We start from the raw sequence: 26215 nt of genomic DNA, 5'->3' as shown, positions 1-26215 counted from the left end.
GAAACCCATCCCTCCCTTCTCCTTAACGAGCCCCATCTGCCCCCAACTCATCCAATGGATACGAGATTCATTTGATTGGTGCCCCCACCAGAACTTCTGCATCAATGAGTTAATATTGGCACATAATGCTTTTGGGAGATGAAACACACTCATGTTGTACGTCGGAATGGCTTGCACCACCGCCTTCAACAAAATCTCTTTCTCGGCCTGCGATAGAAATTTCAGCTTCCAGTCATTTAGACGTTTTTCAATCCGGTCAATAATGGACCTAAACTCCTTAGTCCGTGACTTTCCAACCAATGCCGGAAGTCCCAGGTATGTGTCGTATCTTTGCGTCACCGGAATAGTTGCAATTTCTAAGACGGCTTCCCGATCTGTGACCGTCGTATTTCTACTGAAAAATATTGCAGTTTTATTCACATTCAACTTTTGGCCCGAGGCTCGTTCATAGAGGGTCAAAATATGAGTCAACCACTGCAAATGTGCAACATTTGCTCTGCAAAACAATAAACTATCTTCAACGAAAAAAAGATGGTTTAGGCCGGGGCCCTGCCTGGAGGTGGGGACACCTCTTAGGGGACCTTCACAATCGGCTCGAGTTAGCATGGAGCTGAGGGCTTCAGCATAAATGATAAACAAATAGGGCGAGATGGGGTCTCCTTGGCGTATACCCCTTGTAGGAGTAATCGGCCCTACAAGGGTTCCATTAATCAACACTTCAAATTGAGCTGTACAAACACACATCATGATCAGGTGACAACACTTATTGTCAAAACCCATTTTCCGCATCACGGCCTCCAAAAAAATCCACTCCACCCTGTCATAGGCTTTGCTCATATCCAGCTTAACTGCCATGAAACTTGTCCTCCCATACATCCTGGAATGCATAGTATGAAGGGTTTCAAATGCAGCAAGTATATTATCCGTAATAAGGCGCCCAGGGATAAATGCACTTTGAAACGGTGATATGATTGCAGGCAAAACCTCCTTCAGCCTATTAGCTAGTACCTTTGAAATTAATTTATATAAGACATTACAAAGGCTAATAGGGCGATAATCAGACACACTAATAGGATTTTTGGACTTAGGTATCAGAGCAATATACGTAAAATTTAATTCTTTATTCATAACACCTGAATTTAAAGAGTAAAGCACAGCATTGCAAACCTCCGCTCCATCAAGTCCCAATTCTTTTGGAAAAAAAATGCATTAAAACCATCCGGTCCAGGGGCCTTAAGAGGCGCCATTTGCTGCAGGGCGGTAACCACATCTGCAGCCGTGAATGGTCTTAGCAGTCATCCGTTCATATCATCCGTGATGCGTTTGTCGAGAGCCTCCAAGCATTCATCCATATGATCTGGCTTGCCTGATGTGAACAAAATATTAAAGTACCCCACAAATGCACCCCCAATGTCTTCATGAGTCTCCATTTGGTTCCCTGCCATATCACAGACCGAGTAGATTACATTGGACTTTCTTCGCTGATTTGCACAAGCATGGAAAAACTTAGTGTTTTTGTCGCCATTCCTAAGCCATTCCACCTTCGCTCTTTGTTTCCATTGTATTTCCTCTTGCTCCATGAGAGTCTGCACGTGCAGCTTGATTTTGGTAATTTCCTCCATCCATTCTGGTCCCTCCTTAGCTTGTAAAGCAGCCAAGTGGGTGCATGAATTTTTTAATTCTGTTTCAGGTTCTTTTTTCTTTTTCTGCCACCGCATCAGCTCCCCTTGACAATTCCCGAGTTTTTGACGTATATTGCCCCCCCCAATGATCAGTCTGTATACGCCTGGCCTTCCAAGCAGACTTTATAATCTCGGTATACGTTCCCTCCAAAGCCCATGAGGCTTCATGTTTGAATTTACGATATGGCCTTCCTTGCCGCTTAGTTTCATATAACATTATGAACACAGGGAGGTGATCGGAACAAGAAGCACTCTCCACCAAAATATCAACTTGCGGGAATAAAGACCTCCACCCTTCATTTGCCACCACTTGATCTAATCTTTCTTGAATAAAAGCACCTCCCTCTCTACCATTATTCCAAGTGAATTTAGGCCCCCTATAGCTCAAGTCCACTAATTCACAATCTGCCAATGTTGCGTGAAAATCCTCCATTAAACTCCTTTGTCTTCCATTCCCACCCGTTTTTCGGACAATAATAAGATCTCGTTGAAATCCCCCACACAAAGCCATGGATTGGGCTCCATCGCTGCGAGAAATCGAAGAAGACCCCATACTTCTTTTCGTTTGCTTGCCTCCGGATGACCATAGAAACCCGTAAATTTCCACGAAACCGAATTTGGTTTCATGCAAACTTTCGCGTTAATATGGCGGCTGCTATAGTTTTGAATATCCACAAATACGTCGTCATTCCAAAGCAATGCCACACCACCACTCTTCCCTACACAATCAACGGCCAGCATATTTGGAAAGCCCAACCTGTTACGAATCCGCTCCATTTTAGGTCTCCTAAGAATGGTTTCCATAAGGAAAACCATTTTGGGTTTCTTCATCTTCACCAACTGGCAAAGCTCTCGAACTGTCCGAGGGTTCCCAAGCCCCCGGCAGTTCCAGCTCATGATGCTCATTGCGGTCGGCGGGGCTGAACACCAGCCACCGCCACCCCCGATCCAAGCACCTTCTTCCTTGAAACATCTACCCCCTCCTTTTGTGTCGCTGTTTGAATATCACAATTCCGACCCTTCTTTCTCGAACCATCTCCTACCACCGCTTCTCCAACCGTCTTCCGTTTACCCAAATTTTCCGAACGGGGGGACAGCTTTACCTGAGAAGCACCTCGGGCTCTCCTCTTCCACGTGATTGTCGTTTGCTCTTTACCTGGGCCAGTTTTTTCTCCTAATGACGTGTTTGCCATTTTTTTTCTACATCTGCTATGGTGGGCCCCGGGCAAGCAAAACCCTTACCTCCCAGCCCCACGTTACTCTCTAGCCCATCTCCTACATAATTGCATCGAGCCACATCAGCAAAGATACTCCCTATAAAATCGTTCTCCAGCTTTGATTCCTTTCCATATGAAACCGTTCCCCCACTGTCGCTTCCCATGTTCGGCGATTTCAACGTATCATCCTCATTATTAGCTTGGGCCTTTCCTGTTTTAGCATCAACGGATCCTTTCCCTAAGAAAAACTGACCCCCATGATTTCCGAAGTCATCATCAATGTGTTCCTTACTGCTTGCCATCCCCATCACCCTTGGATCTGTTTCATCTTGAGCAGTTTCCACCGTTGGATTTGTTGCCCAGAAAGTTTCATTCAGTCCCGCCGGCGTTCCATAGAAACCTCCACTATCCTCACTGGAATCTGTCTTTGTACCTTCCTCTGCCACCTTGTCCATACCCTTCATGTATTGATCTCCATTTTGAGACTGATCCGAATCCATCCGTCTGGTAATCGTCTCATGTCCCTCTCGATTCCCCCTACCAGGTGGCGGAACCCTCAACCATGGACCATATTCTAACACCCCTCCCGGAATTCCTTGGCCAGGTCTCTTCAGACATCCAACCCTGCCGTGGATTACTACACCACAGTGAAAACAGAACCACGAGATTCGTTCATATTGAAAATTAATCCAGATCGGTGAACCTTCAACTTTGAGCCTTCGACCCCGCGCCAACAGTTTAGTAAGATCAATCCTTATTTTTACCCGTAAGAATTTTCCCCATCCAATGCCATTCTCATCAGTGTCTACATCCTCAACAAATCCCACAGTAGACCCAATCTGTCTCCCAACTTCAGTCCCCATACATGCAAGAGGAAGTTTGTGCATTCACACCCAAAACGCCACTTTTTCGAAATCAATTGTTTCCACTGGAGTGACCCCATCAAAATCTGCCACCGAAAAGACATTCCCCTCAATCACCCAAGGGCTTCCCTCTAGTATCCTTGTTTTGTCCTAGAAGTGTTCAAAATCTATTAAGAACAAATTCTCCCCCACAACTTTGAGAGTTAGCCTTCCCGTTGGCTTCCACCATCGGATCAATTGTGATCTGATAATGTCCTTGCCAATAAACCTCTCAGTGAGCAGCTTCCCTACCAAACAAGATTGCCCTCTGGATACAATCCTAGCCAAAGCTTCACTCTTAATTTCCACCTCCACTTCCTCTTCTTCCGTCAATGAAAGATTTCTCCACAAGTGAGAGAGATCTTCTGCCATCGAATCGTAAGCCGACATAAACTTAGACTGAAACCACCACCTTCCACAGCCGCCTGGACTTGGAAATAGATACCTTCTCCTCTAGGGTTTGATAGACCTCAGAGAGACACTAGAGGCTCGTATATTACTACTATACATTGAATTTTCTATTTTAAACAGCTTGGTGTTTCACAAATTTTATGTGATTATTGTGTTATGAACGGACCTAGCTAAAGTGGTATGAGAAACTAATAAGAATGATAATTCATGTCAAAAAAAAAAAAAAAAAAAAAGAACGATAATTTCAATAGATTTTTTTAAGAATTTATGAGTAATTAAAGGTGCTCACAACTGTTATAAATACAGTTTGAAAAATTCCTTGACCGATTTTAATTCTTTTGTTCCACGGTAATGTGATATTTAAAGAACAAAATACAACAAAAGTGAGAGTCACACGAATACAAACTTTAACGTACTAACATTAAGAAATATGTTCCTGACAAACCCAATAAAAGGAAATAATTAACGGTGCATTTGGAAGGCATTTTGTACTGAAGACTAGTTTTTTTTTTACCTAAAACATGGAGACTCGGGGGTCTCAACTTCTCTCCTTGGATCTTGATGGAAATACATATTAAATCGGATAATGTTAAACAACACAAAACTTCAACAGAACATGCTTATGATTGATAATAGTTTAAAATTGCCTATTTTCTCTGTTAAAATAATTGATATCATACTTTATTTTATTATAATTCTTACATTTTATATTTAATTGTGGAATAATATTTAATTATTAATCTTGAACTTAAAAAGATATCAAGTAATTGTCTTTTTTTGTAAGAAAGGATAGAATTGTAAACATCAAAAGACATAGGGATAAATGAAAGATTAGTGGGCCCACAAATTTGAAATTAAGAAGAAAAGCCACATAGGGAAGAAAATTGGTGCATTCAACATGGGACCCACCACTTAAGACTAGTACTTCATTAAAATACTGGAATAATGCTACACTTACCCTCACTTTTTTATATTATTTTTTCATACTCATACCTGATTTTTAAAACTATCGTTAGATATGAGATGATCTTTAATGTAGTCAAAACAAAGAACCTTACCAAAACACAAACCCTTGAACCCAAATGGCTTAAAATTTTCAATTTCTGATCAAACCCATTAACCAAAAAGATAAATATTTTCTTTCCCTTATTCCCTTCCATTTCCTTTTATTTTCCCCCAACAAAACAAACCTCAAAAAGCACAAAACTTAAAAAATTAGGCTAAAAATTCAAAATTCTCATCAACTCCCTAAAAAACGTTGTTCTGTCAAATTTTGTAATGATAGTATCCTCTTTGTTTTGTTTTTGCTTTTTTTTTTTTGGCTTACCTCCAGCAGTGTTTTGTCATTTTTAAATATCATGAAGCTATTTGTCACATCTCCAAACCACAAAGACTAAAATGCATTTCCCTTAATTTGTTTGTTACTTTCCTTAAATAACGATACTGAATTAAAGGTCATAATCATTTCAAATTTCTTCAAAATTTGAGATTCTCTTATTATTAAATCCTAGACATGCTTTACATCTAACAATCCACAACGTGCCAAGTGTCACACAAAATAAATGCTAAAGTTATTGAAAATTTATTTTCTCTTTCTAGTTCATTGAGGCATTAAAGTTTCATATTTCATTAACTTCAGCATTTATTTTATGTGACAATGGGCAAGATTTTTTTTTTTTTTTTTTTTGACTCAAAAATCATGGCATTCTCATTAACTCTCAACACGATAGAGCAGTTTGCTCCATCTTAATAACGTCCAAAATACATTCGGGTGGCTCAAGAAGCCACAGTTTGTCCACAAAGTTGCTAGTTGCAAATTTTGATAAAAGGTGTGCTGCGTTATTTCCTTCCTTACTGACAAAAGACATCCTCCAACACTGAAGAGCTTGTGTCTTACAGTGAAAATCATCCACCAGCAAGCCAACTCTGCTCCATTCCACGTTCTATCCATTCACTGCATTTACTACAATCTGAGCATCCCCTTCAAACTGAACATTCGTAAACCCACATTCGCCACACATTTGGATCGCCATCAAAGCTGCACGAGCCTCCGCTACCGTAGGATCAAGAGCTCCCACGACTGATTTGCATTGAGCTGCTATGACTGCTCCTTTTTCGTCCCTCACCACCACACCAAATCTCATCCAACCTTTGGTCTTGCCATTGGATGCATCCCAATTTGCCTTCAGCCATCCGTGTGCCGGTGCTTTCCATTTCATATTCCTCAACACAGCAGTAGGTGGGCTTTCCTTACTCCTTCGTTCAGTCACCTTCATAAATTCTGCCACATAGTCTTTCACTCCATTAACCAAAGAAGTAGGGTGTTGAAACGGCTTACCAAAACAATGTCGTTTCTTCTAAGCCAAATGCGTCTTGCAATTCCCACAAACAGTTGGGTTTCCTCTAAATCACACCTGGAAAACACCTTTTCAGCTAACTGTAAGAAGTCGCTTCCTTCAAATGACCACTTCTGCAATTTTTTACCCCCCACACTCCACACATCCACTACTGCCGGGCACTGCCAAAGGGCATGGATCACTAATTCTGCTTCACTTCCGCACTGTGGGCACAAAGCATCTTCTTCAATCTTTCTTCGGTGTAAATTGAATTGAGTTGGCAAAATTTCATGACAAGCACGCCATAAGAAATTTTTTTCCACATTTGGGAGGCGAAGTTTCCAGATTTCCTGCCATACTTTGCTAACTCCTCTCCTAAAAGAAGTCTCAGCCACTCCTCGTTGTTCCATCTCTCTCTGTAGGAAATAGGCACTTTTAACAGAAAAAAGCCCATTTTTTGTTCCCCTCCAGATTTGCTTATCCCCCTGGTTAGCTGTAGTTATTGGTAAAGACAAAATTAGTTGGATCTCCTCCTTGAGAAACAGGTTCTCCAAAATATTGATATTCCACAACTTCGTATCTTGATCAATTAGCTCACTAACCGAAGCATTCGGGTCCAATAAAACGGGCGGAGATTGTACCATGTAAGTAGTCGGCTGAGGAAGCCATTTATCCTTCCAAATTCGTACATGCTGACCATTCCCAATTCTCCATATTAATCCTTCCTTTAGCAACTCACAAGAACTATGGATACTACGCCAAGCAAAGGACGGTCTATCCCCTAGATCGGAATCTAGAAAATTACCACCTCGATAGTACTTTGCTTCCATAATTTTTGAGAGAAAACTATCGGGTTTTTGCAAAAGTCTCCATCCCTGTTTTGCCAACAAAGCCTTATTAAAGCTCCCAAAATCTCTATAACCCAAGCCTGCATCAGCTTTGGCTAAGCCCATACGACTCCAACTCATCCAATGCACCTTGGATTTATTTTGGTGACCCGACCAAAATTGTTGCATTAAAGAATTTAGTTCCACATATAGGGCTTTTGGGAAAAGAAACACACTCATACTATACGTAGGGATTGCTTGAATCACCGTTTTAAGTAGAATTTCCTTACCGGCTTGTGAAAGAAAATGAATCTTCCAATCTTGTAAACGTTTCCATACCCGATCTTTTATACTCCGAAAAGCCACAATTCTCGACTTGCCCACCAACACCGGCAACCCCAAATAGGTATCGTAACGTTGTGTAACCGGTATTCCTGCCTCCTTCACAATTTCCTCCTTGATCGATTGAGTCGTGTTATGACTAAAAAAGATGGCAATTTTTGCATTATTTAATCTTTGGCTCGAAGCTTCCTCATATAATTTTAGAATGTTTGACAATTGGTTCCATTGTGCAATACTCGACCTGCAAAATAGCAAACTATCGTCAGCAAAAAATAGATGGCTTACCCGGGGTCCATATTTGGATGTAGGAACCCCTGCCAGTAATCCATCCCTGTTTGCCTGTATCACCATGGAACTAAAGGACTTCTGCACATAGGAGGAATAAATATGGCGAAATCGGATCCCCTTGTCTGAGACCTCTTGAGGGTTGGATATGCCCACATGGTTCCCCATTCACCAAAATGGAATAATTTACCGTAGTTACACACATCATCATCAATTGTCTCCACCTAGGGGCAAATCCCATCCGCCTCATTGTTTCCTCCAGAAAGCCCCACTCCACCCTATCATACGCTTTACTCATGTCCAGTTTTATAGCCATAAAACCCTTCTTACCCTTCATACCAGTATGCATGGTATGCAAAGTTTCATAAGCTGCCAATATATTGTCAGAAATGAGTCTACCAGGGACAAAAGCACTTTAAGTATGGGCTATAATATGAGGTAACACTTTCTTCAACCGATTTGCAAGGACCTTGGAGATAAGTTTGTATAACACGTTACACAGACTAATGGGTCTAAATTCTGTTACGCACTTCGGGCTCTTTACTTTGGGTATCAAGGCTATATGCGTAAGATTTAAGTTCTCCGGCATCCTTCTAGAATTTAAAACATCAACAACAAACATGCCAATCTCTCCCTCAGTAGTCTCCCAAAGGTTCTGGAAAAATCCCGTAGGAAATCCATCCGGCCCCAGGGGCTTTAAAGGGACCCATTTGTTTGAGAGCAAAAGTAACTTTTTCACAGGAAAAATCTTTCAACAATTCATTATTCATTTCCTCCGTTACTTTTGTATTAATATTTTGCAAAACCTGGTCCATATTACTACCACCCCCAGCAGTAAATAAATTAGCAAAATAGTCAACAAAAGCTACCTTTATTTCTTCTAGAGACTCCCAGGTTGCTCCCTGCGCATCTTGAATCTTAAAAATCTGGTTTTTCTTTTTCCTCTGATTGGTACAAGCATGAAAAAATTTTGTATTTCGGTCCCCCATCCTCAACCAATCCGCCTTTGCTCTCTGTTTCCATTTCATATCTTCTTGATCCAGCAAAGAATTTATCTTTTTCTACAAAAAGGCTGCTTCCTCTCCCGCCCGCACATCACAACTTCCCTGGACAGAATTTAATTTTTGCTTCAAATGGTGGATGGTTTTTTCTGGAGACCCGTGCTCACCTTTCCTCCATTCCATAAATCCCATGCGGCAACAAGACAATTTATGGTTCAAATGGGCCCATTTGTTAGCACTTATATTTGTCTGATTCCATGCATTTAGAAAAATGTCTTGATATTGTTGTTCAGCACTCCAACTTGTTTCATACCGAAACTGAAATTCCTTTCTGTGGAACTGCTTAGTGCCCCTCAAAAACACCTCTAAAACCGCATGATCAGATACAGTTGAGGCTTCCACAGCCAGTTCTGCTTCCGGGAAAATATCACGCCACCCCAAATTCGTGACACCCCTATCAATCCTCTCCTTTATAAAAGCGTGGCTCTCCCGACAATTGCTCCACGAAAACTTGGGACCCCTATACCCCATATCTGTCAACTCACAATTTTCCAACGTCAATTGGAAGTCCCGCATCTGTCTGCTAGGCCTGCCCCTTCCTCCCTATTTCTCTGACTGCGTCAAAACTTCGTTAAAATCCCCTATACAGAGCCATGGGTCAGGTGTAAGCCGAGCTAGAAATTGTAAAAGGTTCCATGCTTCTTTTCGTTTGTTAACATCCGGGTGACCATAAAAACCCTTAAACTTCCAAGGGACCGAATCTTGGGTTGTAATAATACCATTGACGTGGCGTTGACTGAAATTTTCAATATCAACGTCCACATCTTCTCCCCATAATAAAGCCAATCCGCCACTCTTGCCAATACAATCCACCACAAATAAATTGGGAAACCCCAACTTGTGACGAACCAACTCCATCTTTGTCTTCCTTAGTTTGGTTTCCATTAAGAAAACCATCATGGGACGCTTCTTCTTTACCAACCGGCAAAGTTCTCGAACTGTCCGAAGGTTCCTAAACCTTGGCAATTCCAACTTATGATCCTCATTGCAGTCGGTGGGGCTGTTCAACAGCCACCGCCAATCCTTATCCATTTCGAATAATCAACTGGTTCTCTGCAGGGGTATTCTCTGTTACCTCTGCTAGCTCATTATTTTCTCTACTTATTTCCTGTTTTTTTCGTGCTTTTTGTCCAGGTGCTACTGATCCGCCCAGTGCCTCATGTTCCTCTCTTGCCTTTCTTTTCCATTTTGTGACTGCTCCCCCACAAATACCATTATTAATTTCCCTCTTTCCGTCGAGAGCCCCTGCTCAACCAGCAACGTCTTTTCCACCTCTGCCAACATTGGTCCCGAAAATACACTCTTCTCATTACGTGGAACTGGGCTAGAGAACCCAAGTGGAGACCCACCAGCTACGTCACTTCCACATTTTTCCAAACCCATCTTCTTTCCTTCCTCCACCTGCTTTAACTTCTCATTTAATACTGAAGAAATCTGCCCATTTGAAAAGCTTGAATATTTGAAATCATCCCTAAACATTGAGGAACTCTCCTTATGTATTTGCCTTCCATTACTACCATTAATTCCTCTCCTTTCCTTGCGACCACCATAATGGAAACCTTCCGCTACAGGTTGGGATTTGAAATGAAAAGATCCTTGCATATCTCCATGATCAACGCCCGAATCTTCTCTTCTTTCCTTTGGTGCTTTTGACCGTTTGAGGTTGTGGGAACCCTCACTGGCGCCGCCCCTCACCTCCTGATTTTGCCCGGCGCCATTCCCATAGTAATTTTTTTCGCCCTCGTTCCCTTCACGTTCATGGTGGTTCGCCCCTTTTTTTATCGTCCCTCTATCCTGACCACGATCATGTCTGCGAGGTGGGGAAGGGGCTCTCAACCAAAGCCCAAATTCGAATGAATTCTCCTGTTAGCGCAGATCAGTTCTACCAGGACATCCCACTCCCCCGTGAGTAATAACTCCATAATGAAAACAAAATTTTGGTAGCCTCTCATACTGGAAAACAATCTTGTGTGTTTTTCCTTGTAATTTCAGCATTCTACCCCTGGCCAGAGGCTTTGACAGGTCAATTCGAATTTTAACACGGAAAGATTCGTCCCAGCCAACTCCCTGACTATCCGTATCCACTGCTTCTACCACTCCGACAGAGGATCCCAACATTCTCCCTATTGCTTGTCCCATGCATGCTAAAGGCAAATTCACCATTCTCACCCAAAATGATGCACTGTCAAAAGAGAAATTTGCTATTGAGGACTGCCCATCAAAATCTTCAATCAGGAATAGGCTTCCCCCAAAGACCCATGGCCTGTCATCAAGGATCCGCTTCTTATCCCCTGCATCAGTGAATTCCACCAGGAAAATGTTTTCTCCCAGTACTTTAAACGATAAAGTTCCCCTTGGTTTCCACCACTTCAGAAGGGTTGTCTTAATCGTTTCTTTGCTCACAAATCGGTCCCCAATCAGCTTTCCCACCACACAGGATTTACCCCGTGATGAGACTTCCTCCCATTCCCCAACTGGTGCCTCCCATTCCACTATCTTGTCATCCTTCAAAGATAGTTTCTCCCAAATCTTTGACAGATCGTCCGCCATGACAATGAAAATTCATTGTTTTCAAGCTTATACTTCCACCAACTCACAGAGTCATGGAAAACTTTTCCTTCTCTACTAGGTTTAGTCTAGAGAGAAAACCAAAAATTTGGCAAGTTATTGATTGTTAGATGTAAAGCATAACAAAGATTTAATAATAAGAAAATCTCAAATTTGAAAGAAATTTGACGGGATCCTAATTATCCTTGAATTAAAAGGATTTAGTTTCTTTACTTAGATTTCGTTACCAATTAAATGTTCAATTTTAAAACGGTTGTTAAGAAATTTCATATGGACCGGAATGGAGCACGTTCATAAATTTATGTAACAAAATTCTTTTCAAATATAAATAGAAAATAAATCTCAGAGAATTTAATATTTCCAGTGATATTCTTTATATGATATGATTAGGATCCTTTTGATTTTTTTTTTTTTTTTTTTTTGAAATAAATCCTTTTGATTTCTTAGGATGATCTTATGGTAAAGTTATTAAAATTCTGACCTTTTTTTGAAAATTAAATGAAATAGAATCAATAAAGAAAAATATTAAGAATCTTCAAAATTCATTCACTATAATATGACATACAGCTCGGCATGGAAAAAATCACTAGAGATATGTAATTTTTTCACCGGCCAAACCTTTTATTCTGTGTATATATATTTCTTACCATATTTGCAATATTATTCTCATAGTACATTCCATATATGGAATGAAGTCAGAGTGTGGATCGTTCATTGCCAAACTCTCCTGCACATGCCAACCCCCCCACTACTGTCAACGTACCTGCCCATTCCCCCACTACGATCAATAAAGAGGTTGCGAATATTTCCTTTCATCAGCAATACCAGAAATCTCCTCTCATTATTACACTTACCAGAATATATATCTGGTGCCACAGAAAGATCAAAGGAAGAAAACAAATGTGAGAATATGTTTGGAATTTGCTTACCGGCTAACGAGGGTTTGCCACGTGGGGGAATGGGTAGGGGACACGTACGTTGACAATAGTGGGGGGAATTGGCTTGAGCCAGGAGAATTGGGGTTATATACAAGTGCATCCTCGATATTACCCTGGTGAAGCTTTTACTTCTATTTCTGTTTATGATGGAGAACAATTCGGTGTTAATCTTACCATTTCTCAGGTCATTAATGCGTCAATGACCATCTCCAATCCTCCTACTTTTGTTAATGTTAACAACAATTAATTAATTATGGAACCAATTTATATTTGTTTATCTTCGATCGTTATGATAAATTAACTGGAAATTGGTGGTTGAAACTTGATAATTACTCATTAGGATATTGGCCAAATGTGATATTCAATCATTTAGCTACCGGAGCGTCCTCTATTCAATACACGGAGCAACTTTTTCTCCACCCAACATACTTACTCCGGTACCAATGGGAAATGGTTTTCTTCCTATTGGCTTCGCTCCCGTTGAAAGCAAGTCTTTTTGTACATGTTCAAATAGTGAAAGCGATAACCATTTGGTTGACATTGATTCCGAAATGATTCCTAGTTTTCATGAGATTGGTGCACAATGTTATGGCTTGGTAGATGTTAGTGATGATATGGGGAAATCCTTCAACTTTGGAGGTGCTGGAGGATCATATCACTTTCTTCTTTCTTTCTTTTTTTTTTTGTCTTTTTTTTGTCTTTCAATAATCTCGTCAATGTAGGATGGGTGGTTCAATAATAATTAAGATGAAGTTATCTACATGTATTATTCTTTTAAATTTATATTTAAGTGGATGATTAATTGGTTGCTTTTTGGCTTTGGTGAGGGTTTTATTAAGTATTTTCTTGAAATGGTTTCTTTTGTTAATTATTCATATTCGTGCTCTAAGTAATTTGATGAATTGGACATGTTTTTTCGAATTTGACTCTGTCCACCCTACTTTATTCACTCAACCAATTAATCAAGTTTAATAAAAGTCAAACTACTCCTGCTCATATTATGGGGTGGTTCACCACCGACCACCATTAAAAGCTGATTTTGGAAGTGGTTCCATTTCTCATAATGTACATATTATGATAGTAAGCTTATTTTCAAAATCCTCCCCCCTTTATGACCATCAAATTATCTTAATGTTCCTAATTACCCCTCACTTCTTATATAATGCCATACATATCCCTATCAATAACCCCATCTAAAAGAATGAGGATACTTTTGAGTTTTGACATTTAATTGATCAACGGTAATGCCTAAATGGATCAGCCACCACACCCTTGAAACATAACTCATTAGTTTCTTCACAACAACATCCATAACCTTCCTCATCTAACCATTAATTAATTCAGTCCGAAGGTTTAGCAATTTTTATAGGTACTTTAGACTTTACAGAAGGTATATCATTTAGTCTAGAAATTAACCAAGGCCTTTGGGAAAGGTTTCGAGCCAAAACCACCCCCAAAGAGAGACGGGGTGGCTCGGCCACTCCCGTTTGGCCAAGAGGTTGTTTCGGTCACCCCCTACGGCTGGTATGGGGTAAGCGAGCAACCCCCTGGCCCTTAGAAGTGGTCCAGCCACCCCCAAATGACCTATATTTGTTTTATACACATTTCTTATGGATCCGACTTCTATGCGGTAGTAAAAACTACCGCATAGCTGCTGTTAAACTTTTGTGTGGCCTAGATCTAACCAAGTTGCAGTGTAAACTTTGTGTGACCTAGATGCAACCATACATTTTTTTTAACTCAAACCAACAAAAGAAAATAAAATGAATTTTGGGAAAAAAATAAAATTACGGGCCAATAATTGAAGCTTCTCCCCCACCATCTATGAGAGCCAATGGGAGAGTCATCAACACCACCACCATCTATGAGAGCCAATGGAAGAGTCATCAACACCACCACCGCCAACGACTGCAACAACCCATACGCGCTTGTATGGCCAAAAACTTTACCCTTCAACGGTGAGAGACCATTAGGTAAAAGGGAAAGATGGGGGAGAAGAAGCTTTTTCCTCTGAAGCTTTTTTTCTTTGCCATTGGTGCATGAGAAAGAGAGACCATGAGGGAAAAGGAGAAGATGGGGGAGAAGCTTTGTTTTATCATCTATTGGCCCGTAATTCTTTTCTCAAAACACATTATATTTTATTTTATTTTATTGTTTTAAGTTAAAAAAAATGTTTGGTTACCTCTAGGCCACACAAAGTTCTCAAAGCAATTTGGTTAGATTTGAACCATACCAAAGTTTAGCAGCAGCGAAAACTACCGCATAGAAGCCAGATCCCTTATATTGAGACATCATAATCAATGCATCCACAAGTAAATAATCATAATCCATTGCTCAAAAGGAATTATCTAAAACAAAATCGATTTGTGATAGTATGTATCATTTAATGCACACAACACAAAAGCCATTTTCTTACTATATAGTTATATATTACAGGAAAAAATGATGTGCTGGATAAAAGCAAAAATATTATTACGAGCCACCAATCAAATCCTTCAGATACTAAACACAAATATTTCAATCTCCACAACTCATCAGAGGTCTCAGCACCATTTCCAGTTTCTAGCACCTAATCTCATAAGAACCAGCTTTGGTAATATAGCGAACCCACTCAACAGTGTTGTAGCCACTCTTCTCCCATACCTGTAGAAAATTTGTTAGTAAAACCAATGAGCTAAATGCCACATTTTCAAATAAAATTTGGGCATACTGCTAAAGCCAAAAAAAAACAATTACCTTGAGGAAACGGACACGTAAACCGGATGCTGTGAACATGGGAACCTGCAGAAACAATGTTTCAAGAAGTCAGTTGTCCACCTTTTGTGTAGACCTGCAATGACATGGTTATCTACATGCACACGCAGCAGATCATGTTAAATACTAAAAACTGAAGGTTGAAAAATGGTGGTGTATTTCTAGTTAGCTCCCCCATACTCTCCTTGTGCCATAACTTTTGGCCATATCAAAGGACCAAATAATTAATAATCCAGAAAACTAAACAGATTTAAGCACTAGAAACCTCATAACATATCCTACTCAACATGTACATGTAAGGGTCTAGAAACATGTACATGCATGCACAATACGTCTGATGTTATGGGGAAAAAGTTTTGAGAATGACATGGAGCATCGGTTTCCATAATTACTCCAAAAAATTTATTAAATTAATCAGATGCCAAGTCCTACATTTCTTCTTTTCTCTAACCTCATTTGGGATGTCAAGAAAGCCAAATCAATGACTTTAATGGTGCACGTCTGGCACCCACACCCTTTTGACTTCCATTTTATCTATGTCTTCCAAACCACATAATGGTACACAAATTAACATAAGAGAACATGTTTGAGTATACTCAAGCAACTTGAGTACTATGAACATGCTGCAAACAGTTGGCAAAAAACCAGGCACCACTTATCAGGTAAGGAGAATGACATGCAAAAGACATGTCCTAACTCAATAGCGAATTAAATCTTGTTCGCAGAAAGCAAGAAAAACAGAGGTTAAGCCAAGTAACTCAAGAACGATAAATGATACATAGAAAGACTTTCACAAAATGAAAATGTTAATGTACAAAAAGTTTTACAGAATTGCTTTTACAAACTGGCAATGATCTTTGGATCTCCTTTCCCCATAAATGAAGGGGTAGACAGACAGCCAACAGTACAATTCCAAATGGGCGTGAATTGTATATGCTTATTAAAAGAAATACTTCTACAAACATATAGCAGCTAAATTGTCAGCTCATGGCATATCACACAACACCATCGGTATGCATGCATTTGATGCAAGACTAGCAGGTTACCACAAGTTATTTTCTCTGAAACTCAATATTTACATATCAACAAACTGTAGAAGGGTGAACAAGACATTATTGCAGCTTAAGACTTAATTTACGGTCCTTAGTTGCACAGATAGCTGAATCTGGATCTTTTTTTTTTCTCTCTTTTTTTTTTTTTTTTTTTTTTGATAGGTAAAAATGTATATATCAAAAACCCGAAGGGGCTCAACACAATTACACACGGAGTATAAGAAGAGAGCGCCTAGAAGCGCCCGAGAAAAACCTTGAGCTCACAAGGAGCCCCCACCCTAGAACCCTCAAAGCAGACACCCACAGGACAATTACACACGGAGTATAAGAAGAGGGCGCCTAGAAGCACCCGAGAAAAACCCTGAGCTCACAAGGAGCCCCCACCCTAGAACCCTCAAAGCAGACACCCACAGGAAGCACCCTACACAAAGGACTACAACCCAAGACCCAAACAAAAACCTACAATACACACCCTACACGACGGCCAACACAATAGACAAGGTTGATGGAGCTGTCTAAGCTCAACAGCTCACTCTCGCCCTTAGACATCGCCACTAACAGCTCCTGCATCCGCGGCAACTCCTTAGAGCAATCCGGGGGGAGTGATTCATTGCACTTATTTCTTCTATTCTCGTCAAGAAGGTCTCTTGTATCCTACTTGTCCACTTGGGTGACACCCCCTTGGCATTTTCCAATGCATTACATTTGTGAACTAAAAATATATATCCTCATCATTTTTGTTATTGTCATTATCAAAAATTTCAGAAAACATCTTAAGTGCAGTGGAGAAAAGGATTGTTGTCACTGGTGGATTTATAAACGATAGCAATAAGCATACAAAAACATTCGAAGTTCAGTTTAGCAGTTTATGAACCAATTGACTGATGATCCATCCCTCATTTATACTGACTTCGGCAACATTCTATCCTAGTCAAATCTATAAAAATTGTTCTTCCCAATCATATGCTTATATAACATGCTATAAAGACTATGAAATACAAAACAATCATAAATGCATGTCCATTTTCATGGGAATGTGGAAGTGGCAAACAGTAATTAATTAATCACCTGGAACTCCATCTGAATTGGTGGCCTTGTCCAAGATTTCTTTTCTGCCATCGTGGAAATCAGCTCAACTTCTGCACTCATTGTTGGTTCAGTTTGCCCCGGAAATTTTCTTATCCTACAATATTTCGAAACCACTAATTGAGAACAAAGCTAATTCAACGTATAAAAATAAACAACTAATAGAACGTATTGGAAAAAAATATTTTATAACTACAATTTCTACAATCCCAGCTAGATCAATCGTGGAATATATATTAATCCTTTTAGCTCTCTGGGCTTATCTTTAGAGTAGTTTTTAAAATACTTCTATAAGAAAACAAGAAATGAAGTTGAATAGGAACAAACAGAAGTTAGCAAACTAAGACACTCACTTCCAAACCAAGCAATCAATAGCCGCATTGTACTTTGCTCGACCTGATGTCACTTGGAAACTTGTTTTTGCTGTTTGTTTTGGTACTGGAATTTTGATGACAACACCAAGCGCAAACATTTTTGCACCAAAGACACTCTTTACCTGAACATAAACATACATAAGTTAATGGGAAAGCTGTTCACATTAGAAGTTTGACAAATTCAAAATGTTAAATTACAAACCTTAACATTTACTTCCATGCGTGTTCGACCAAGTTCCTTAATTGTTGGCAATACCCGGAATGGAAGATTAACACCCTCAGTAATACGATACCTATGGTAGATATAATGATAGTGGGCTTAGTTATAACCAAAAAATTAAATAATAATAATAATAATAAATTGATTTTAAAAAAAAAAAAGATGGAATGTCTGGCACCACTAAACATGCACGGCACATCTCTGATGTTATTGAAAAATGTCCATATTACTAACAAGATAAGAACAAACAGTTAGCTTATAAGAAGCTAATCACATAAAATTTGTGCAACACCAAGTGATAGAAGCAGTTCAAAATACAAATTTCAATGTATACAAATATATGAGCCGCCAGTGCTAAGTCTCCCATTAACAAGTATCTATATTTACTTATTAAAATTAAAAATTAAAAAATTAAAAAAATTTAAAAAAATTTTTTTAAAAAAAAAGTATCTCACATCTATGATTTATCGAAAAGGAGATTCCAAAGGCCAAGTAAGATAAAAATAACAGAACCATAGAATAAAGGCAAAAATGAATCTTTAAGTGGAAGAAAAGCAAACAATTGCTGACACAAAGTAAACACCCATAGTCACAGATATCATTTGGTGATTCATACATCAAAATAATATATCCCCCTCAAGGATGTGCCAGATATATGGCAGAATATTGGCCTCTCATTTATCATCTCCAAAAGTTAGGGCGAGATTCATGTGATATCATGCTTGATTATGACAGGTCATGTTCTCATTTGATAATATCACTGATAAATTGAATGCCAATAGAAACACCAAGTTCGTAAATCTCTCTGGCTACCAGATCCAAAGATATTTGAAATAAAATTTTACTATCTTATCATCACAAGAGGCAAACAAACAACATTAACAAATTTCAAATTGTTCTCCTTCGAAATTTCTATGTATGGCAGATAACTTCAAAATGGGATAAACACAACAGAAAAAAGTTTACAAAATTGAAAATTCCAAGGGGAAAGAGGAGGGGTGGGAGTGCATACATTACTGCCAATTAAAAATATGGTACACAGGTATATAAAACATAATACTATGTGAGAAATTTGTGAGCGTACTTCATCAATTCAAATTCACCATCTGGTGGCACAAAACTCACAGTCTTCTCTGAGTTAAACCTCGTCAAATTCACGCATTGATGGAAAGTAACGTCATCGAGCTCAATTGTTTTGCCGCTGCAAAAAGTAGCATTGCCAAAAAGAAAGTAGTCAAACAAAAATCTAAAGATAGTGTCTTGCACAATCCAGCATTGCATAAGTTCTTGAGTAATTTGAAGTAAATTTGTGCAAGGCAAAAATGCATGCTCAATGTCTTGAACCAACAGATCTAGTTTTTCCTTAAAAAGATAATGTTATGATAATAACATAAACATAAGCAAAGCATTCTTTATGTACGTTGTAAAAATACAAAAATAAAAGGTATACTCTATCACAAAAATATTAGCAACAAAATAGAAATTAATTGGAAAACAACAAAAGAAAAGGTGGCAGAAACAATTTTCTAAAACTACAAATACTAAGAGATGGATAACATTAATTGGCACCTCATATACAAAAAACAAAAAAAAAAATGTTCTTTGTTACAAACCATTGAATTTAAACCTCTTAAAATTTTGATTGCTGATGCAGTTCAAAATAAAAAAGTTTAGGATCTATTTTGAAAATGGAACACTCCCTCCTCCCCCCCGGCCACCCCTCCACCCCCAACCCCCCAACACAAGGAAAGAGAAAAATAAAGGTAGTAAGGAAAGTAACAAATAATATAATAAGTAATCTGATTTCTTAATGAGAATAACACATTGCAGCAATCGAGATAACAAATGGATGAGGCAATGAGCAAAGGTCGACTCAAGTATTCCTTTGGCTTTTTATGGCTTGTTTCTTTGTGTGCTACACAAACATAACGAGCTAGTTACAACAATATCAAAAGATAAAAGTTCAAGATGAACACCAAGTGGAAAAATTGCAAAGAAAAAAATCAACTTTTATCAAGGAAACACTAAGTTAGGTGTTTTTTCCGTGTACTTCTTTTGTTCTTAGGCCCCCTTTGGTTTTTCAATGAAATTCGTCAAAAAGAAAAAGAAAAAGTGGTTGATAGAAAAATAAAAGACGTAGAAGGCAGAGTAGTGAAGAATTAGAAAGGTAAATTACCTTTTAGTAGGACGGGATTTAAGCTGTGACTCTTTCTCGAGGCCAATTTTATCATTCAAACCCAACTTTAAATCAGGCATTCCAGACAGGAAGCACTTCATAAGAATTTTTCCCGTTACATCACAGCGCAGAACACTACCTATATTTAGAAAACAGATTATACGTGACAAAACTAGGAATGACCAGGTGCAAAATACCTCCAAAAAGCACTACCCACCTTTTGAAGACATAAGAAGATTTACACTTTCCACAATATCCAGAAAGACCTGTACAGTATAAATGTTAAAAGAACATGACAGAATGACCATATCCAATACAGAAAAGAGATGGAAAATTAAAATCACCTCATTCTTTTTATAAACTAGGCCTTCTCTCCGCCAACCAACAGCACCCGTAACTTGCAAGGTTGCATTTGGAACAGGTTTATCTGTAGGCTATTTTTTTTTTTTTCATATGGCAGAAATAAATTATCAAAGCCTATTGAAATGATAAACACCAGGAAGAATAAATCAAATCTTCATCTGATGCAAGGATATCAGACATACAATGTAACATACTTCTGAAAACATAAAATTCACAAAGGAAAAGGTTCTAGAAGACTGCTAATAGGCATTCATCGATCAGATAACCAAATCCTGAAATATATAACTAACAACTAACCTTGGATGAGAATGGTGAGCGCACTCCTTCCTGAGTAATGTAAAGCTTTAAAATCTCTGGAGATAGATTTTGTGGGTAACCAAAATCCATAATTTCTGTAATTAAAGGTAGATACCAATCATTAACACATTCACATTATGATCTTGATTCTGATTGAAAATAAAGCATGTGACTTTTCATTTGCCAAATAATGATTGGCTTAAGAGGTAAACTTTTAACAAGCAACAGAATAGATGTGCCATTGACACACACACAAATCATATTTAACAAGAAAATAACAGGAGCATGCAAGCATGACAAATACAGGCACATCTCATAGTTCACAAGCTATATAAAAGATTCAGGCATACACACAAGCATGCAAAAAGCAATTGCTTGCATATGCCAACTAACAAGTAGAATAATGATACATTAGTGATAGTCATTTATGCTAACAACATTGGCTTTTACTGCTGGAATTTATACTAGACTTTGCAATTATTTGTTGAGTTGTTTAAGCCATTAACGTTTTCAAATAAATTATAATTTGCTACCCAAATTGTATGAAAGTAATTAAATAAGTATAAACACAAGCATCATTGTAGCCTAAAAGAAATTGGTTATACTATTTTCGAAGAGGTCTTCAGTGAAATTCATGCCAATTATGTTTTCCCAATGACACAAAAAAAAAAAAAAAAAAAAAAAAAAAAAAAGGTTTTATAGGGCAAAATTAAACTAGCCAGTTATGTTTTTCCAGGTCACATGGGTCACTGACAAACCAGCCCAACCAAATGGCTTTGACCAAGTTTTGGCCACATCTGATGCAATAGAATGTTTGCCTCTCTTGTATACTTTTTTGTGTATGAGGGCTTTGCCTTTTTCTATAAATAAATTATTATTCAAAGTTCCCAGTCACCAGTTCAACAGCCCGATCCATCCAGGTTAATCCAAGTCTAAGAGCTATGGGTAAAATTACACATGGAAATAGTTGAGCGCATTTGCCTCTGAAATTTACATACCATCCAGTAACTCATAAATGAGAACAAAATTATTACGGATTGCATCTTCATCAAAAGCCCCCCCAAAATAAGATTTAAAAAGTGCAACAGCCTGCAAAGGTAACAGGAGAAGCATTAGCATCATCTACCAAATTTCTTCCAAAAATTGGGAATATTTTGAGAACTCTATTAACCACTCAAAGCATATAAGCTAAAGACATCAACCATCACCTAACAATAAATTATGCATAATAAGATCATGTTTCCAGTATGCCTATGGATGTTTTTTTTTTTTTGATGAATAGCATGCCTGTGGATGTAGAGAAATTAATTTGGACTATGATTTAAATACAAACACAACTATAGATACTGAAATATGAATGCCAGCAGATTTTATTTTATTTTATTTTTTTTTGTAAATTACTCACGCACCCAATAGGTCTCTACTTATGACCTCATTCTCCACCCTCTTCTTACTGGGGGACGATGTGTCTTTTGAGCTATAGCTCATTAGCACCAGATAATTAATAAGACTCAATATGCCTTTTGACATATCAACTGCATCTATGTGCAAACTAAAGCATATAACCTTTAACTCCAGATTCATCTACTTCTCCATTAAGGAAATTTTAGAAGCTCATCTAGCACTAACCTGGCTGAATAAATATAGAAAAACTTACTGGAAAAAAAAAAATCTTGAAATCTATTTTGAAAAAGGTTAAAGACACAACCACAGAAGAATGTAAATCACAAGGAGAAGCTGACTACCTCAACAACAAACTTGAAAGCACAAGCTACATTTGCATTGCTGCTGACAACAATCACAATGTAGACATTGCTGATTCTCATATAAAAGAAAGAGCAACCACCAATCTGCCGCACAGGACATGTACCAAGTTCTTTGGTTTGCATTATATGCATCCGGAAAGCATCAACCATATTTCCCCTGACATAAAGTATAAGAGTTCTTATTTTAGAAGTCCATAAAGTATAAGAGTTGGTATATAGAAGCTGGGCTACAAAGAAATTGACGAGCATAAATAAAATTATTTTACATAAAACCCAAAAAAAAATGCTAGCAGAAAGTTTCCACATGAAGCTTCAACAGGTCAACTAGGCAGCAGAGAGCTTCAACTAATTTGCCATTTTTTGAAACAGATACACTTCTATACAAAATTAAACCAGAGTAACAATGTGACAGTTTTCACAGAAAGTTTTGATCACATGATTAACAGTCTATAACTGGTATCTAAAATAAATGCACTTGCATATGAAATTAGCAGTTGCAACATATCCTCAAAGCATTATTTGAACAAGACTTCGTGCCCAAACCAATTAAAAACTTGATGCAACAGCAAGGTAAACAGGCCACCTAAGCCAAAGCAGCAAAGCATGTACTATGACAGAACAAAACTTAATGCACTAACGCCATAAACTAGACCTGCTATTCGAAGACCATCACTCCTACTCCACAAGAAACAACTTCAAATTTTCTTAAGAGGCTCAACCACATAGGAAGAGACTGGAAAAGGTATATACCAGTGCCTGCACCAATAAGGCCTTCTCATAATCCGTAGATTGAGAACAAACTACAAAACTATATACCATTTAATTTCATCCCAAAAAATTAATTTGGTAATCACTGCCATCAATCTTAGCTGCATGAACAATAGGATCACAATTGCACATACACTTCTATAGTATGTAGAACAAACTATGCACCCATGTCCAATATGTGATCTATATTCAGTACACTTTCATTGCGTTTTGTAACCTAAATGAAAGCACAACATACCCATTACACAGATACTTTTACCCACAAAAACAGCTAACCCATTATCCAAAAACCTTCTTTGAACACATAAAACCAGCTATTAACAACAAAATCCTGTCTCACATCAATGCATCACATACTTGAATTTAAGCATCATTTTACACATAACCCATCAAATTCTACATCCATAACACCAAAAATTAACGATAAAGATAGAGAGTAATCACCCGACATCGTCGCGATAGAGGCGATTAATGAGGACATCACCTCGGAGGTTCAGGAAGTATATAGCCGAAGCCGCCACCGGCATGTCTGATCCAGTGGATCGCGTAAGAAACCAAAATACAAAAACACCGATCAGATGGACGGTGAATGAGGGGTGGGTGGGAAGTCAGATCTGGAGAACGGATGCGTGCGCGAATACAGCGTCGGAATTGGTCGTGCTCTTGGATGTGAGGGACAACGAAGAACGAAAAGTTTCAGGTCGCAGAGCTGCAGTCAGCGCATTCGGTCTTAGTTTGTATCTCACGCGAGGCGAGGCTAGCGGCACGTGCCGTTCAAATGAAAATCAGTGCAAAAGAGTTGGGGGCTTGGGGCCCGGGTCGCAAAATTTGTGTCTCGTCTTTTTTATTTTTAAAATACTTTTGGGGGAAAAATGAAAATTAAGAAAGTATTTTGATGGGGTTATATTTGAAAAAAATATTATTTATAGGGTCCATAAAAGGAAATTTGCTTCGTGAATTAATAAATTTTTCTCAAAAAATAAAAGTATTTTTTTTAAAATAAAAAACGAGATCTACTAAAGTTAACATCTATTATATAGGTGGAGACAATCATTCCAATAAGACCACGCATCATAAAACGGATGTCACTAATTTGATTTTTTTTTTTTTTTTTAATTTTTCTCTTCTTACACGGGCATATTAAAAAAGAAAAAGAAAAAAAAAAAGCTGCAAAACAAATTGACAGTCATTGTAGCGGCGGCCACGATAGCTACCTTATAAATCTAATGGTTATTATCAGGCTGTCAAATAAATGTAGTGACTATGCAAGGTCCTTAAAGAGAATGGCAACCATCGTGATTGTCACCATGCAAATTTGATGGCCATCAAGGGAATGTGAGAAAGATCAATGACCGTTATAGAGGTTGCTACGCATATATGATGGCCATTGCAAGGCCGCTACGTGATCACTATCATTTGGCAACATTAAAGTAGCTGATTAGGCAACTTCTAGTCGTGAGGACTAGGCTCTAATTTTGTATATTTTGCAATTTGTGGTTTTTTTTTAATAAAAAATAATAATAATAATTTGTTAGCGGAAGAGACATCTAAAATATGTTTAGTAACCATATTTTGATAAGTGTTTGCAACATTTGTAAAGTGAGAAAGTGTTTTTGAAAAGTTCACCAAACACGCCCATACTAGACTATAAGGGGCAGACTGCAATAACGAGACTCTATGCTCTGAGAGTCTGAGGGGCATTTTGCAGAAAACTTGCAAATAGAAGGGATTGAGAAAACAAAAAGTTGGGACTTGTAGAGCTCTTTCCCATTTTACCAGAATATAGCTAATAAATACCTCTTTTTCTCCTTTCAAATATTTTTTCGATAAACAAAATACAAAAAAAAAAAAAAAAAAATTCAGAAAAAACAAAACACACAATATTTTCTAAGACATTTTCTACACGTTCCTATATAAATATTTTGAAAAATCATGAGCATATTTTGTTAGATGTAGAGACTAATCATTACTTAAAAAATTAAACAAATTTAGAGAGAGAAGCGTAGTTAAACCAAAGAGGGAAAGAGGATGCTTACGTGCCACCCTAACAAGATAAAGATGGTTTTGCAGCCACCCCCAACAAAACAGAGGGGGGTGATCACGCAACCATCCCAACATGATATTGTATTTTTATTTGTGTGTGTGTGTGTGTTTTTTTTTTCTTAATGTGGATCCCACAAACAACACTTTTCGAATGTAACATTCACTGAAAACACTATAAAAAAACATTCTTTCAATTGTCACTTATTCAAAACTACCATAAAAAACTTTACCAAAGATAGTCTCATCTCTCATTGTTCAGTTGTTGATGCAGTACCTTATTAAAAACTAGGGTTAAGAAAACTCATATCGACGATGAGTAGGCTCGATCAATGAGTAGGACTCAGCAAACCCTATTGATCTATCATTAACTAAGATGAACGATCATTTAGGTGATCATATAGTGTAAATTTCAGAGAAAAAGTAACTAGTCAATCACTCTAAAGTAAATGATCGATCAATGTGGCATGAGACACATCAAAAGCCCTAATGATCAATTGGTAAAAGTAAATGATAGATCAATGTGGTGCGAAGTCATGTCCGATTAAATTGAAAACTCTAGTCATTGATTAATACTCCATGTGGGTGAGAGACATTATGCAATTTAAAATATGTCCAAAACTTCCGAAAATAAATGGATGGCTATTTAAGAAAATTATCCCATAATGCTGATATGTTTGTTTTAACCAATCTTATAATCCGTCTTATTAAAAAATTAACTAAAATTGTACTGTTAGTATTGTAAAATAG

General features: G+C 38.1%; 2 protein-coding genes across 2 annotated transcripts; both read right to left on the bottom strand.

Annotated features, from left to right (window-relative positions):
- Nucleotides 1-1686: 1686 nt before the first annotated feature.
- On the bottom strand, nucleotides 1687-2115 carry LOC132174147 (uncharacterized). Its single transcript, XM_059585843.1, has one exon. The coding sequence runs from the start codon at nucleotides 2113-2115 to the stop codon at nucleotides 1687-1689; it is 429 nt and encodes a 142-aa protein (XP_059441826.1).
- Nucleotides 2116-14816: 12701 nt separating this feature from the next.
- LOC132175119 (Clathrin adaptor complexes medium subunit family protein) lies at nucleotides 14817-24177 on the bottom strand. Its single transcript, XM_059586950.2, has 13 exons — nucleotides 23870-24177; nucleotides 22637-22814; nucleotides 21890-21980; nucleotides 20892-20986; nucleotides 20576-20665; nucleotides 20449-20497; nucleotides 20232-20370; nucleotides 19140-19256; nucleotides 18038-18128; nucleotides 17815-17957; nucleotides 17444-17558; nucleotides 15306-15350; nucleotides 14817-15212 (listed from the first exon to the last, which is right to left on the bottom strand). Exons 1-13 carry the CDS (start codon nucleotides 23950-23952, stop codon nucleotides 15132-15134), a joined length of 1317 nt encoding a protein of 438 aa, XP_059442933.1. The 5' UTR covers nucleotides 23953-24177; the 3' UTR covers nucleotides 14817-15131.
- Between the last annotated feature and the right edge of the window lie 2038 nt (nucleotides 24178-26215).

The sequence above is a fragment of the Corylus avellana genome, chromosome 3 (genome assembly GCF_965113065.1).
Source record: "Corylus avellana chromosome 3, dhCorAvel1.hap1.2, whole genome shotgun sequence".
Taxonomy (NCBI): Eukaryota; Viridiplantae; Streptophyta; class Magnoliopsida; order Fagales; family Betulaceae; genus Corylus; species Corylus avellana.
This window is presented reverse-complemented; position numbering and strand designations above follow the sequence as displayed.

Excerpts from the sequence above, each read along its gene's own strand:
- LOC132174147 (XM_059585843.1), bottom strand. The coding sequence starts at position 2,115 with ATGGAGGATTTTCACGCAACATTGGCAGATTGTGAATTAGTGGACTTG.
- LOC132175119 (XM_059586950.2), bottom strand. The coding sequence starts at position 23,952 with ATGCCGGTGGCGGCTTCGGCTATATACTTCCTGAACCTCCGAGGTGAT. Across the intron at positions 17,958-18,037 it reads GCATGGAAGTAAATGTTAAG|GTAAAGAGTGTCTTTGGTGC; the intron begins GTTTGTAATTTA and ends GTTTATGTTCAG. Across the intron at positions 17,559-17,814 it reads ATTGATTGCTTGGTTTGGAA|GATAAGAAAATTTCCGGGGC; the intron begins GTGAGTGTCTTA and ends GAAATATTGTAG.